Below are 14,917 nucleotides of genomic sequence, written 5' to 3' on the forward strand. Positions count from 1 at the left end.
TTCTGCCAACTAAAGACCAAGAAACTAAAACATTTGCATGTTGAATAGACTTCCTTTTGGGTGGGAATTCTTTGTTTCTGCAGTCCCCCCTTCCTTGGAAAATTAGCTGTTCATACCCTATCAGTTGGAGTTAAAGGTTGCCAGGTGTCTGGTTTTTGCCTGGATAGTCAAGTAATTGCGCCTTGTGTCCAGTAAAATGGCCGGTATTTTCTGTTTCTCTGATGGAAGGGCAGTGGGGACATTTCCGCCCTGCTGCGTCTGGTTTTTGCCTGGATAGTCAAGTAATTGCGCCTTGTGTCCAGTAAAAGAAACAAAATACCGGCCATGTAAAATGGCCGGTATTTTCTGTTTCTCTGATGGAAGGGCGGTGGGGACATTTCCGCCCTGCTGCGTCTGGTGGAGCGAGGAGCATGGGAATTTAAAGGTGCAGCATCCTTTTTTTGTTTTCTTTTTTTTTACTCAACAAGTTTGGTGTCTTTTTTGGGGGGGTCTCAACAAGTCTGGTCCCTCCTCCCCTCACTTTTTTTCCCCCCTCTTTCATTTTTTTCCCTGCCACATTCGGGATTTTTTATGAAGGTATCTGGCAACCCTCGTTGGGGTGGTCACATATCTTTCTAAGACCAGCCTCTGCTTAGACTTAAAGGACAAAGGAAACTGTTTACACCCAGATATTGAGGTGTCAAAGCACTGGAAACACCGGAGAATGGCTTTCATTTGCACACTTAAAACCCGTAGACCAGTTACTCCCAACCTTTTCCAGCATACGGACCTCTTTTCAATCCATTAAAATGTTACATGCCCCCCAAATAATATAGCTGTGCCTACAGCCTGCACATCCCTCAGTTCACACTGCTTCCCAAGCCATGTCCCTGAGGCTGCTCACGAAGCAGGGTGGGCTGAGGGACTTGCTGGCTGCCGCAATGGAACCTGTTGTTTCCCAACTTTCCGAGGACCCCCCTTTAGTACTATCGTGGACCACCTGGAGTCCGTGAACCACAGGTTGAGAACCACTTCCATAAACTTTTTTACATACAAGAGTGACATCAAAATAAGATATGTAGATTCAGCAGATTGTGACATTAAAATTGATAGGTTACATGAGGTATTTTATCTAGAGTATCTTTGAGTTATGTATATTTGTATACATAAAACAGTTTCATAAAACATGGGGAGGAAGAAACTGTCACACCATGATTGGAGGTTTTTAAGAACATGTTATATAGACACCTGTTGGGAATGAACCTTTCATTGTTAGCCCTTGCTCAGTGGAAGGAGTAGGGCTAGATGACTTTTTTAGATCCCTTCTAGACTTACATGTCTCCAATTCTTTATGTTGCTTTCTAGTCTTGTTACAGACTCAGGAAGATAACACTACATTGGATTTACCTGTGACGGGGCGCAGTCACAGAAGATCCCTGGGGGCTAGTCGACTATCTGATAAGCATTTGCTTGTTGGATAGTTGACTAGTCCTTCACATCCCTACCACTGACACTCACTTCCTTGTTCTCTGGGGCTTCTCACCTCCCTGTCCTGCTGGGCCAGATCTTCTGGTTTCCCCTAGCCAATGCACAGAGCTGAGATCACTGCCCTGCCAAAAAGCAATGCAGATATTGAATCACTTCAGGTCAGAGGAGAATGTAGTTTCAGGCACAACATGTGGGTAACCAAATCCCAAATGGGATCAGAACACCAAATAAAGCATTCAGGCAAGTCCCCTTTAACAATGACAAGAGTGGGGGCGGGCAGGAGAGGGAACCATCTCATTACCATTTTGAATATGTTTCAATGTCCATAAGAAAAGCAAAATTTAAAAGCACTTAAAATTGAGATTGTAAATGCTGTTCTATGGCAAAGGGTGAATGTCCTGACAAATTACACAGCCACAGAATCACAAGATACACAAGGTACTGTGCATAGATAAATGTATGGAGATTTCTGAAGCAGAAGAGCACTGACATAAATGACATGGTAGGATTTAATCCTCTTTTAAAACAATCTATAATTTATCTTCCACTGCATCACTTACCTTCATTCACTTCCTAAGCCTTCATTTTCTCACACTGAGGTCAGCATTCACATCTCTGCCTCTTTCATCAGCTATTCCTCAACCTGGGGTGATTAAACTAAGGTACATCACTTCTCTTTCCATCCATAATCATAGCTGAATAAACAGTCTGATCAGGTTACAAACACATTGCATAATTTTCTGGTTTCTTAAGATATTATCACATCTCTTCATCAATCCAAAGCCATTCCTATGCTTTTGTGCGTGATTCAACTTTATAGTTCCTCTCTCCTTTCTAATAACCTCTAGCTGCCAAGTATATTACTGATAAGAAAAATAGTTGAACACCTAATTCTCACATAAATGTAAAGTATAGCTTACATAAGAATATATATATAAATGAGCTACATAGTATACTAAATAGATAAGATAGAAAAGTCATCTTAGACAGTATTATGCAAAATTCAAATAATGGGAAAACTGTCACGCATTGAAAAAAAGCTTACTGCTTTTTACAAAAAGGTCAGTCAGAAACCACATCTGCTAAACTTGTGGATTCCAATGGACTAAAAAACTGTCTGCATTGAAATATTGTATAAATGTAGCAAATATAAAATAAACTATCCTTTTCAATTCTCCTCACTCACATTTGTCATTGGCTCTGTCAGAGCCATAACTCTGGATGATACAGCACTACAAGTTAATCTTTATGCACATAGTAGGATCTGTAAGGACCATTTTATTTTCTTCTTCCGATTATGCATTAGCATAGCAAAACTAACCTTTGAAAAATCCTCAAGTCTGCAAAGGGGCACACCAGGGCTACTCAATACGTGGCCCACGGGCTGCATGCGGCCTGCGGGTGGGAGCCAAAACCAAAAAGTAGTCTATATAATGGTCTGGTTTTATGCCTTTTAGTAGTTATATTCCTGGACTGTCATTGCTCATTAAGAATGCTGTCATATGGGTGGAAATCAGGTAAATATTGCATTTTATTAATATCAGCAGAACTGGCTTAAATGGGGCCTGCATGGTGTGTAGTCTTGCCTTAATCTTTGTATTTATGCCTGCCAGTGTGAAAGAAGCTATTTGCATATATATGCAACCCCATGTAAGTTGCAGCTCTCAGCATGTGCTTGAGAGTATCGCTGTGGTTCCTGGCGGCTTCCAAAATTGAGTAGCCCTGGGACACACTATGAATATATGTTCATTTTGATCTCACAGGAATGGTGAAATCCTTTTAATTAACTACATAATAATCCAGGCTCAGAGCATTCCTGAAGGTTATAAAAATGTACACATGTATAGCAAGGCTTTTCCTTTGGGCATTAACAAAAATACCACATTTCAAACATTTTATTTTAATCCACTTAAAACTGTACAGCAAATAAACAATATGTACCATATGCAATTAAATCTTGTGTGTTGAACATATACGTCCTTCCTTTGTATCAAGCAGGAAAATAGTCCTCTCTAAGGCTATGTTTACACTGCAGAGCTTTTCCCAGAAAAGCAGAGGTATCCTGGAAAAGTAATGCTACGTCCAAGGAATGGATCCACTTTTTCGGAACAATTTCAAAAAAATGGATGCATTCTTTCTCCATCCCTGTAATCTTCATTGTGTGAGGAAGAAAGGATGTCCCGAAAGATAAATTTTTTCTGAAATTGGGCCCCGTGTAGACGGGTTAAATTTTGGAAAAGCATCTTCCGAAAAAAAGTGCAAAAAGATATGCAAATTCCTGTTTGTAATTTGTGTATCTTTTCCCAACTTTGCAGTCTAGACATAGCATGCCCTAAATGAAAGAAGGAACCTAACTACTCATTTTTTATTAAACTCCTCTTTGAGGCTGAATGTTACATGAAAATCAGATGCATGTGTGAAAACTGAGTTAGATACAAGAAGATTAGTCATTTTCTCCACATTTACTGTGGTTCTTCAAATTGAGTTGTACACATGGATTCCACTTTTGGTGAACATGAATCTTCTGTGTATCAGATTAGATTTTGTAGGTTGCATTTGTGCCCAAAGTGTCCTTGTGCTGCAACCCCACCAAAAGATAAAGGGAAGATCAAGTCCAGCCATCCCTCAGTTCTTTTGAGAATACAGAATCCCAAAGAAGACTTGGGGACTAGCATGCTGTTGTCTTTCAGGTTGGAGATAGTACTAGGAGTCCTATTTAAATAACAACTGTAAAACAGGCCTACAAAAACAGGCACTGAATCTGAAGGGGTTTACTGCAGTGGTGGGCAACGTGTGGTTTCAGGGCTGCATGCAGTCCATCAGGGTTCTGTGTGTATATCAAGACATTTTGTTTACTGTTACCCACGATTCCACTGATTTCTGTATATGCAGATTTTTTCCTACTAGTATTACTAAAGTGATATGCACTTAAAGCAAGGGCACATGAAGTGAGGTGTGTGCTGAATGCATGCAACATTGACAGAGAGCTGTGTACTCCCTCTGCATTCCAAGTGAGACAGTGGAAGCGTCCCTTGAGGCGCTCGCAGGCACACTCCACCTGCATCCCGGCTTGGCTGAGATGGGCATTGAAAAGGTCCTTGCTGGAATCCAGGTGGCCGGCGTAGGGCTTCATCAGCCAGGGCATGAGTGGGTATGCCGCATTCCCCACTTAGGAACCATGTACAGTAAACATTTCTTTCACCCAAAAGCACAAACTAACAAAGCACTGACTACATACTACAACCATGACTCTTGTCCCTCAACTTTCCCCTTCACCACACTACCCTATTCTCATAGTAGAGATTACGGATGGTTAGTGTAGTAGTGGTTTTGTTTAGAGGGGATATAGTTTGATAAAGGGAGACTGGGTGGGGAAAAGAAAGGGGGTAGCTGCATGCAGGTTGTGGTGTGTGGTCTGTATTGGTAATAGTAAATGTGCATTCAAATGAAAAACAGATTATTGCATTCAGGGTGATACCTTTTCATTTTCTTGCTTTTGCTAAAACACAGGATGGAAGACCACCTTTGGAAAGCAGAACCAGGCAGTAGTAAAACTGCTGGCAAAACACTTGGATAATAAAATTCTGCTTTTCTGTCATAAATCACTATCACCTGGAAGAGAGCACTAGGAAAGCACACTGGAATATGGGGTGGATATAGGTTTAACTTCTATGATGGCATATGGGGATATGACAGATAGATATCAAGACAGGTACCAATGCAAAGCAGAACTTTAAGCTAGTCTGGTAGAAGTGTAGTCAGTTCTTGTCCATAATAGAAACAGATTTTTACATTCATCTTTTTTGAATTATGCTTTTATGAGTAGTCTTTCCCTCCTGATGGGAATTGTGGACAGGCCTTAGTTTGGATCACAAATTAAAACAGACTCTTCAGAACAGTAATCTATATATGTTAGAAATGTCTTTCTGTCCATCTGAGAGTCTGTTTAAGAAATACTCCTGAAAAGTAAGATCTAGGGCCACCAAACTTGATATGTAGCTTCCTCTTTTCCTAACTTAAAGCAAAGTCAGGGTTTGGTTGTGCCAAGAAAACAGGAAGTGGTAGGAATGGGACTATTTTTCCATAACATAGAAAGGGATGGGAACAGGAGGGATGCAATATTGAGAGTGGCCCCTGGAGGACAGAGAGCCTGCAGGGGAGAACTATATTGCAGAAAGACCACTGGGAGCAACCACACCATCAAGGGTATGACCAGCAAGGCTGGGGTGTCATCACCTTCCCCACCGCCCCCTGGCTGCAGCACAGGGAGTGGGGGTGCAGACAGAAGGCCCATGGCAGCCAGTAGGACTGGGGGAATAGAGAAAGCCCTGCCAGATGGGATCCTCACCCTGAAACCCTCCTCACACCCCAACCCTCACTCTTGCACACACACTCCAGCCCAAGGCAACTCTGGGTAAGTCTTTTAATAGCTTAATATTATATTTAAACACTTTCAATTCTGCTGAATTTTAGTTAAAATGTACTTATAAACTAGCACCATAGATCCAGTAGTGTACATTCCAAAAAATTGAATTTATAATAATTACAAAAATATTCAGTACAAATGTGTCAGACTGAAATCTACTTTAAATTTATTGGTCCTTTCAAATTTTATTGGTCCTTTAAATGTAAGGCAAACAAAATATCACACAAAACCAAACAAAATAGCTTGGTATACTAGAACACAACCTTACTGAAAATTTTTCTCTGCCTACAGAGGTAAGTGAATAAAATTTTTAATATACAAAATACATCAACAATAAATTGCTAACCATCACAGGATCTAAGTTACATTTTGAATACAAATGATCTGCAAACCATGTACATTAAATCTGTAGCTCAAATATTAAAAGGGTTAAATTCAAAATTTCTGTGCAAGTCAGAACACTTCGAACTTTACTGGAAACCCTATTTCTTCTTGATATTACATTGCAATATTTATGTAAATAAAGTCACAAATTTTAGTGTGCAAAAAGTGTTGCAGGATCAGACCCTAGAAAGATATGCATTTAAAAACACTACTTCCCCAAAGTAGCAAGTTTTGCTTCAACAGAAAGTTTCTGCATCTCATTCTTATGGGGAAAGTTAACTTTAATTGTTTAGATATCTTGTCAGTCAATTGATAAAATAAACTGTTAAAAACCTATTGTACATTAAGTATCACATCTGTTTATTGATTATAAGGGTCCAAATGTTTGATGTCAGCTTTTGCTAGTCAATCAGAAGTCTAAAACATCATTTAAAAATAAGTAATCAAATACATGGATCTCGCTATAAATGAAGTCATGATAATAGACTATTGTCACAGGAAGGAAGTCTTCTGTTGAAATGAAAATGTCAAGGCAAGGCTAGAATGTTAGTTTTCCAAGTAGAGTTTTTTTGTCTCCTGACATTCTCACTCAGAATTAGTATCTTTTATACTGGATGACAGACTGTAGATTTAACTATTTTATTAAGTGATACCGGTACAGTGAAAAGACTAATCTGGTACGTTATTTGACTTTCTGCATTCCGATTAGATCTGATCTCTAATTTATTGTGTGCTCACCAAATACATTACGATCTGTAGAAGAACTTCAATGAACTGGTTCAATTAGCTGAAACTGTAAATTCAGCTATCTGCTAGATGACAGGCCATTACGTCAGTCTCATTGGCTAACTCATTGTTTAAAAACAACAGTAAGGAAAAAGTATTATTTTAAATTTAAGCTATCATTTAAAATGATATAAGGAATTACCAAACAATAAATTAGCTTTAAAAATGGTTCTTAAATGTATATTTTGATTAGATTAGATACCAATAGTTAAATACAATACATACACAATTCTTGGTGAATGAGTCTTCGCAGTAAAAAAAAAGTCAAGAGCCTAGACAACTTGCTGAAAGTATATCTTTTCGCTCCTTAATTTTAAAATAGTTTCTGGCTTTTTGTGGTATGCATGTAAGTAATGGTGATAGAGGTGCATCAGCCATACCTGGAGGAAGAAGGGGAAAAAATTATAGCTTAACTCATCCACACTTTCTTTCCCACATGATTTAGATTAAATGTACAAATTGCGTATCCCTGTTCAATCGCTGCAATTTTATAAGTAAATAAAACATGTAAACTCATGTTTTTGTACAAATCTAGCCGTAGGTAGGCTATCTACAAAAGAATTCTCATAGTTTATTACATTTCTATATGTACACAAAAGTCAGATTAACCACTCAAATATCCAGTCTAAATGAAAGATAACACAGAACAATAGTTTACCTGTTATATTATAGCACTCACCTGCTGGTGCTAAAGATTTCAATGCTTCTAAAAGATGGGGGCTGGAAAATTTGACTACACATCTGAATGGCTCTTTTTCAGTAAGGATGTCCATTTCAGGTTCACCTTTAAACATTGTTTCAAGCTGTGAACACAAAGTATTCAGGGGACCTAAGCAAAGATATGACTTTATGTATGTAAATACTATTAAAAACAAAGATTATAGTCATGCTTTTTTAAAAAGATGGGTCTTCTCTTCTCTCTACTGGGAAAATAACTGTTGCGCTAAACCGTAAGACAAGCATTTCCTGGTGTTCAGTGATGAACCCCTCATGTCCTCATCTCTAGTAACCAGACATCCAATTGACCTTTTTTAAAATTAAAAATAAATTAAAATAAAGAACACTAACTGGCCTTTTTTAAAGTATTAAAGGATATTACAAAGGTTAGAAACATATTAAATTATTTATTCAAGAGAGATGTCAAGTACCATACTTGTCCTTAACCTGTCAGCTTTTTTTGTTTCATGATCGCTATTACTTATTTAAAAAAAAAAAAAACCCTCCTCCCCCCCATATTTGGTGAATGAAAGACCCATGTGAACAAAAAACAGATTAGTGCATAAAATAAACAAGTTAGGATTTCAAAGAGATTAGAGAATATAAAGTGTTGCTTGGAAAAATATTTAAACACATTTTAAGCATAGGCAGGGCTTGCCAAGCGGCGGCGAGCCCTGCTCACCAGCCGCATGGTTCTGCGAGCTGTGCAATGCGCAGATTGCGCAGTGCTGGCTGTGCCAACTTGTAGTCTACTCACCATGGGCGAATAGATCACATGATCTGTCAAGCCCTGAGCATAGGTTTAGTGTCCCCTTTTGAGTTAAACACAGAAATGATTGACATCTCATTAGCTAGGTTGTGGGAGTAGATATTCCAATCACAAGTTTTACCTAAGAAAAATCTACTGCCTCCTGTGAGATTATTAGATATTTTAGAGCAGTGGTTTTCAATTTTTTTCTCATGACTCATTTAAGAAAATTGTTGATGTCCACAACCCAACGTAATTTGACTAGAATGTGGGCTCCAGGGTGGGGCTGAGGAGAAGAGCTTTGAGGGAGCGGGGTGGGTGTCAGAGCTGTGGCAGGAAGAGCTTACCTTGAGCGGCTCCCAGTCAGAGGTGCAGCGGGGGTGCTAAGGCTGGCTTCCTGCCTCTCCTGGCACTGTTGACCATGCTGTGCCCCAAAAGCAGCCAGCAGCAGGTTCCCAGACAATGCAAGTGTGAAGCTAGTGCTTTGGGCAGTAGCAATGCACGGAAGGAACCCTTTATGCTCTCTCCTCTTCCCAATGTAGGAGTTGTGCAGTCTGCACCACGATGCCAGGACAGGTAGCCTGCCTTAGCACTTCCACTGGTCAACTGATCCCCCTGCAGCAACGAGACGCAGTGCCTGATATTGTTCAAGGTAGACTTCTCATACCTAATATCCTAAAATTATTTATTTTAAGAGAGTCTCTAAATAATCCAATCCAATTCTGGCCCAAATTAGGACAGATCTCCCTGCCCTGTGAGGCTTCCACTACCCTCAAATGCCTTTTTCCCTTGCTCAAGTGTTTTGGTTGCCTTTGTGTCTCCCTTTGCTCCTTTCCTCACCTGATGGTTCCAATCTGGATTCTTTTCTCAGACATCACTTAAGCCATTTCAAGCCGGTTCCTCCCACAACCATAGTTGTTTTTTTAAAAAGCAGCTGCATCAACATGCTGCTTTGATTAACTTCTTTGACTTCACATCTTGAGCATTCATTTTAAAAGTCAGTGGCCTATCAGAATTATTTTATTTATGTCTGTGACGGTCCGACCCCGGCCCGCACTCAGGGAGAGCCGCGGCTATCACCCCCCAGGAAAACACAGGAGGCACGCCCCCGCGGAGTCCCCGCTGGGACACCGCATTCCCCGCACCCGGCACAAGGCAGGAGCAGGCGGCGTTTCCCGAGCACGCCGGGGGCGGGGCAAGCTGGAACGCAGCCCAGCCCCTATGCCGCGGTGTAGGAGGACCAGCAAAGCTGGGGGTGGGGTGGACACTGGAGACGTGAGCCCCGGCAGGCCATTTAAAGCTGGGGCCGGGGCCAGAGCAGGGGGGGGAAGGTGCCAGGGTGCGATCCCTTCCCCCCCGGCTGAGGAACCAAATCCGGAGGACGCTGGATGAGGACGCAGGCAGGCTGACACAGGCCACCACTGGGGAGGTAAGGGCCGAGAGGCCGTGGTCCCGCCAGACCGGTGCAGGGAAGGCTAGAAAGCAGCCCGGGGCAGGGCCTTACTGGTGCCCGTGGGCTGACGTGTTACAGGGTGGGACCCCGTCAGCCGGGTGAGGGCTAAAGACCCAAACCCTTAGGGTCCCGGACTGGGACCCAGTGGAGAGGGAGGGCCCGGGTCCCCCTATCCACCCATTTCCCCTCCCTCACTTCCTTGGTTCCACCGAGCAAAATGCCCCGGAACCTCAATGTACGTGGGCTCGCAGGGCCGTAACCCCGATGTGGGAGGGTTAAGCGCTCGTGCCTGAACTAGAAGCCGTCACAATGTCTTTCAACAACCTCTTTTCTAGTGAACACACATGTTTAGGTGGATAATTTTTTTTTTTTAAATGAATTCAGCGGTGCCCTTTTACGGCAAATAATTCTGCACTAAAAAAAGAATCACGTCCAATGTATAGCATAAAACATTAATGGTCATCTCTTGGAATTTGTAATGATACATAAAGAGTTTTCTGTTATAAATAGATATTCTTCAACTTTGTAGAAGACTCTCTATAATCTGGAATTCCATTTCATCAGTACTTCAAATCTCATTTTATTATAGTACAACATCCAAAACACTTTGTTCCCAAGATTATGATCAAATTAAAGTTACCTGTATTACTCAGTTAGTATGGATGATGCAAGACTGAGATATGATCCAGCATTTTAAATCTAATTTAATGACATCAAGTGCCCAAAGAATGCACCAAGAGCTCTGCATTAGAAAGCTATAATTGTAACTAGTTTCTGAAAAATCTAATTGTTTTATGAAAAAAGGTTGATGAAAAAACTAGAGAATTCTTTGCAATTGTGCTTTAACACATCTACTAATTAGTTCATTTTAACCAAATTAGAAGCATTAAACTTGTTTTCACCTTATATTGTGCAAATTCTATTTTCGGTTGGAGACCATTGCCAAAGACCTCCTGATTCACTCTCTGGATTCTCTCCTTTTCCCTTTTATTTTCTTGAATTATCCTTGGATCCACTGGAGGGGGAAAACACACCTTGTTAACTCTCGTGGCATTTAGTTATTATGCATATGTTCCATTTCTTTGGGAATAATTTTTAGGAGCGACATACCCAGAAAAAACACCACATTCATAAAATGATCATCTGGCAGATAGCTGATGAAGTATGAAAATTCACCACTTAAAAACAACTCCAAACCAATAAAACAGCTTGACCAAAAAAAAGGGAAAAATGTTTAGCAATGTGCTCTTTGTGGGTAGGGGAGTAAAAGCTTGCATCTCACACATTCACAACGTGCCTAAGCAAATGCTACAAGGCAGCTTAATTTTAGGCACATCAATCCATCCACCCAGGCTTTTAGAAGTTAGACTATTTATTTTTTAAATGTATATGAAGATTGCTTTTGTGAAATTCACAAGATTTCATTAGCTGTTTTTCAAACACCCAAAACAATTTATTTCTTAACAAGTAATTCAACAGACGTTATTATGCAACAACAACAGCTTCAGAACTTCATTCTGGTTTTCTTAGTAAAGACAACCCTGCAGAAGCCAGCCAGAAATCAAACATGCTGTTATCTCATAAAAGGGAAGACAGAAGTGTGGTTCAAGGTGTTTTATCTACATGGAGCCTACTTATCATGAACATTCATCTCATATGCGTAAGACCCAAAATCTTCTGATTATCAGTATTCACTGGAGCTGAGCTTGTGCCCTGCAGGTCTTCATGCCCTCCTACTCAAGGGAAATAGGCCAGTGTGGTCCTAGCCCTGGGGTGAGCAATAATTTTTTGCTGGGGGCCACTTCAGAAATTTCTGAAGTGGCCCCGGGCATCAAGCGGAAGGGGTGGGGGTCAAGATATTTTCTGTGTTCCCCACCCCCAGACCATGATTTGTCTGGGGGAGAGGGAGTACCTTTGCCCCACCCCATGTTCCCCCTAGGTGCCCATGCCCCTGGTGTGGGAGGAAACTTCCCATGCTCCCTTGCCCCTAAGCCAATTAGGGCCTGAAGGTGGGGGAGCATGCGAAGCCTCCTCCACTCTCCCCTCCCACCCTGCAAGCAGAGCCCAGCACTTCAAAGCGCCATGTGCTCCTAGCAGGGCGGGAGGAGGTTTTGCACGCTCCCCCGCCCCCAGGTCAATTATGACCTGGGGGCAAGGGAGCGTCCGAAACCTCCTCCTGGCCTGCTAGGAGCATACGGCGCTTTCAAGGGCTGGGGGTAGAGTGGAGAAGGCTTCGTGCGCTCTCCCGCCCCAGGCCTTAATTGGCCTGGAGGGGTAGGGGGGGGAGCAGCAGGGCCTCCACAGGCTGGATTCACTCGCTTGACAGGTCAGTTCTTGGCCACAGAGGCCCTTTGCCCATCCCTGCCCTTGCCAGTTATTAATTTATCTGGAAAAATCAATCTGTACTGGGAATGGAGGTTAGGTCAGAGGAGCCAGGTAGATAAAATATTTCAAAGAGAATAGTTACTGTAACATATGCAGACCAATGCTAGGTAATGATTCAGAATCATGAATTGAATGTCCATTTGATGTTCTGGGAGTTAGTCAACAGACCTTAGCCAGACTTGGAAAGAGTGGAGGTGTAGTCTGGAAAGCAACAGTCACTGAAGTGCACAATGCCATTTAACCTAATGATTTGAGGCAGTTTCTTGCTGTTACTGCAGGTTGTCCCATAAATGATCTGAAGCCTGGCTAGAGGAAGGAATCCAGAATGGTCCCAGTAAATTCCATGGACTGGGTAGAAGTGAGAGAGTGCACCTTAAATTAGCATGAATTAAGCTAAATAATTGAAAACTATGGATAAGGTGCTGGAAGCTGTCTGGTGATATCCCTCTCAGAAACCAATTGTCCAAGAACAGGTAAACATGTATTCCCTGGTGGCTCAGATGGGCTTCCATTATTGCCAAGAATGTAGGGAATATTCTGGGGACCTTAGTATAGGTAGGCCAAAACGTAATATGTTGTATAAAATGAGTAGCTCTTTCATGTGCTGCAGAGAGTCACAGGATATTAAATAGATTTAATTATTAACCAATGTAAGTTATTCATAGAATCCTAGAACCGGAAGGGACCTCAAGAAGTCATCAAGTTCAGCTCCCTGCCCTCATGGCAGGAACAAGCACTGTTTAGATCATCCCTGACAGCTGTCTGTCTACCCTGCTCTTAAATATCTCCAGAGATGGAGATTCCACAACCTCCCTAAGCAATTTATTTCAGTGTTTAACCACCCTGTCAGTTAGAAAGTTTTTCCTAATGTCCAACCTAAACCTCCCTTGCTCCAATTTAAGCACATTGCTTCTTGTCCTATCCTCAGAGGCCAAGGAGAACACTTTTTTCTACCTCCCCGTTACACTGTTTTAGATATCTGAAAACCACTATCATGTCCCTTTTCAGTCGTCTCTTTTCTAAACCAAACAAGCCCAATTGTTTCAGTCTTCCCTCATAGGTCATGTTTTCTAGACCTTTAATCATTTTTGTTGCTCTTCTCTGGACCTTCTCCAATTTCTCCACATCTTTCTTGAAATGTGGTGCCCAGAACCGGACACACTACTTCAATTGAGGCCTAGTCAGCACAGAGTAGAGCAGAAGAATGACTTCTCGTGTCTTGCCCACAACACTCCTGTTAATGCATTCCAGAATCATGTTTGCTTTTTTGGGGGGGGGGGGCAAAAAGGGTAACATGTTTAACTTGTGGCCCACCATGATCCCTAAATCCCTTTCAGCAGTACTCCTTTCTAGACAGTCACTTCCCATTCTGTGGGCATGAAACAGATCGTTCCTTCCTAAGTGGAGTACTTTGCATTTGTCCTTATTAAACTTCATCCTGTTAACCTCAGACCACTTCTCTAGTTTGTCCAGATCATTTTGAATTTTGACCCTATCCTCCAAATCACTTGCAACCCCTCCCCAGCTTGGTATCATCTGCAAACTTAATAAGCGTACTCTCTATGCCATCATCTAAAACACTGATGAAGATCACGAACAGAACCGGTCCCAAAAAGTTAATCAATCAGGATGCTTTTCACTACACTATTAAAAAATTGTAGTTGATATTGGTCAGTCATTTTTCTGTGAGAATATTATACATATCAAAACAGCAAATGAAACAGTGAATTCACACTATTTCTGGCTTTTCTGGACAAGATTGATTGCTAATTTGGCTCCTGAACCACTGGGGTTTAAGTGTCACTGTTCTAAAGAGAAAGTAATGGAGACTGCTGTCACCACTCCAAGTGAGTCAGAAAATTAATTTGTTTAGTTCATGCCCATTCAGGATAGAATGCATTCTGTCTATTCTTTTGTGTACAAATAATAAGAATAGAAATCTCACCCTCTGAACACCTGAGGTGGTATTCCCTATGGCTCCTATTTTAAGTACTGAATCCACATCTTTTCTCGGTTATCTCATAAGATGGGTCCCTACAAAAAGTCAGGAATAATATGGAGTAACCTTGGTAATCTCAGATACTCACTGGCCTACAGTAATCCCAGCCCATGGCTGCAAAGACGCAAAAGTGACAACCACAAACAGCAGTGAGAAGGATGCTCTGGTCAGATTAGGACCTGGCTCTCAACTTGAACATCAAACTTGTTAGGAAAATGCAGCATAGGGCTTCCTTGCAGAAATAAGACTTCCCTTTAGAAGTGAAATCAGCAGACATCTGTTGCTGATTTAAGAACTACTCGAAAGTTTTCTCCTGGTAGCGGATGTATCATCAATACCCAGTATTGTCTTAAAATCCTTTAGGGTTTGCCAGCAACTCATCAGCAGGTGAACTAAATGTGTCTGATCTTTTCAAGGGGAGATTTTATATACTATAGTTTTCTGAGAAATCCTAAACATTATAATCAGGATAGTTCTTCCCATGGCTGCTGTAAAAGGCTGCTGTATCAGAAGAATCTAAGATTGTTTGAGGAAGAAATATTGGTTGCTATT

The 14,917-nt window shown here is 41.4% G+C and overlaps 1 protein-coding gene across 3 annotated transcripts in view; it reads right to left on the reverse strand.

Annotated features, from left to right (window-relative positions):
- Positions 1-5,866: 5,866 nt before the first annotated feature.
- Positions 5,867-14,917, reverse strand: part of CENPN (centromere protein N) — a 29,744-nt gene continuing 20,693 nt past the window's right edge. Inside the window, exons 9-11 of one of the 3 annotated variants that reach the window (XM_075940012.1) lie at positions 10,884-10,996; positions 7,743-7,866; positions 5,867-7,443 (exon numbers count right to left, since the gene is read on the reverse strand). In XM_075940012.1, the coding sequence (XP_075796127.1) occupies positions 7,328-7,443; positions 7,743-7,866; positions 10,884-10,996 (353 nt within the window). In that variant the 3' untranslated portion in view covers positions 5,867-7,327. The remainder of the gene's footprint in view (positions 7,444-7,742; positions 7,867-10,883; positions 10,997-14,917) is intronic. The other 2 variants (XM_006122675.3, XM_006122673.3) reach the window with 2 other exon arrangements.

This window comes from Pelodiscus sinensis, chromosome 12 (genome assembly GCF_049634645.1).
Source record: "Pelodiscus sinensis isolate JC-2024 chromosome 12, ASM4963464v1, whole genome shotgun sequence".
NCBI lineage: Eukaryota > Metazoa > Chordata > Testudines > Trionychidae > Pelodiscus > Pelodiscus sinensis.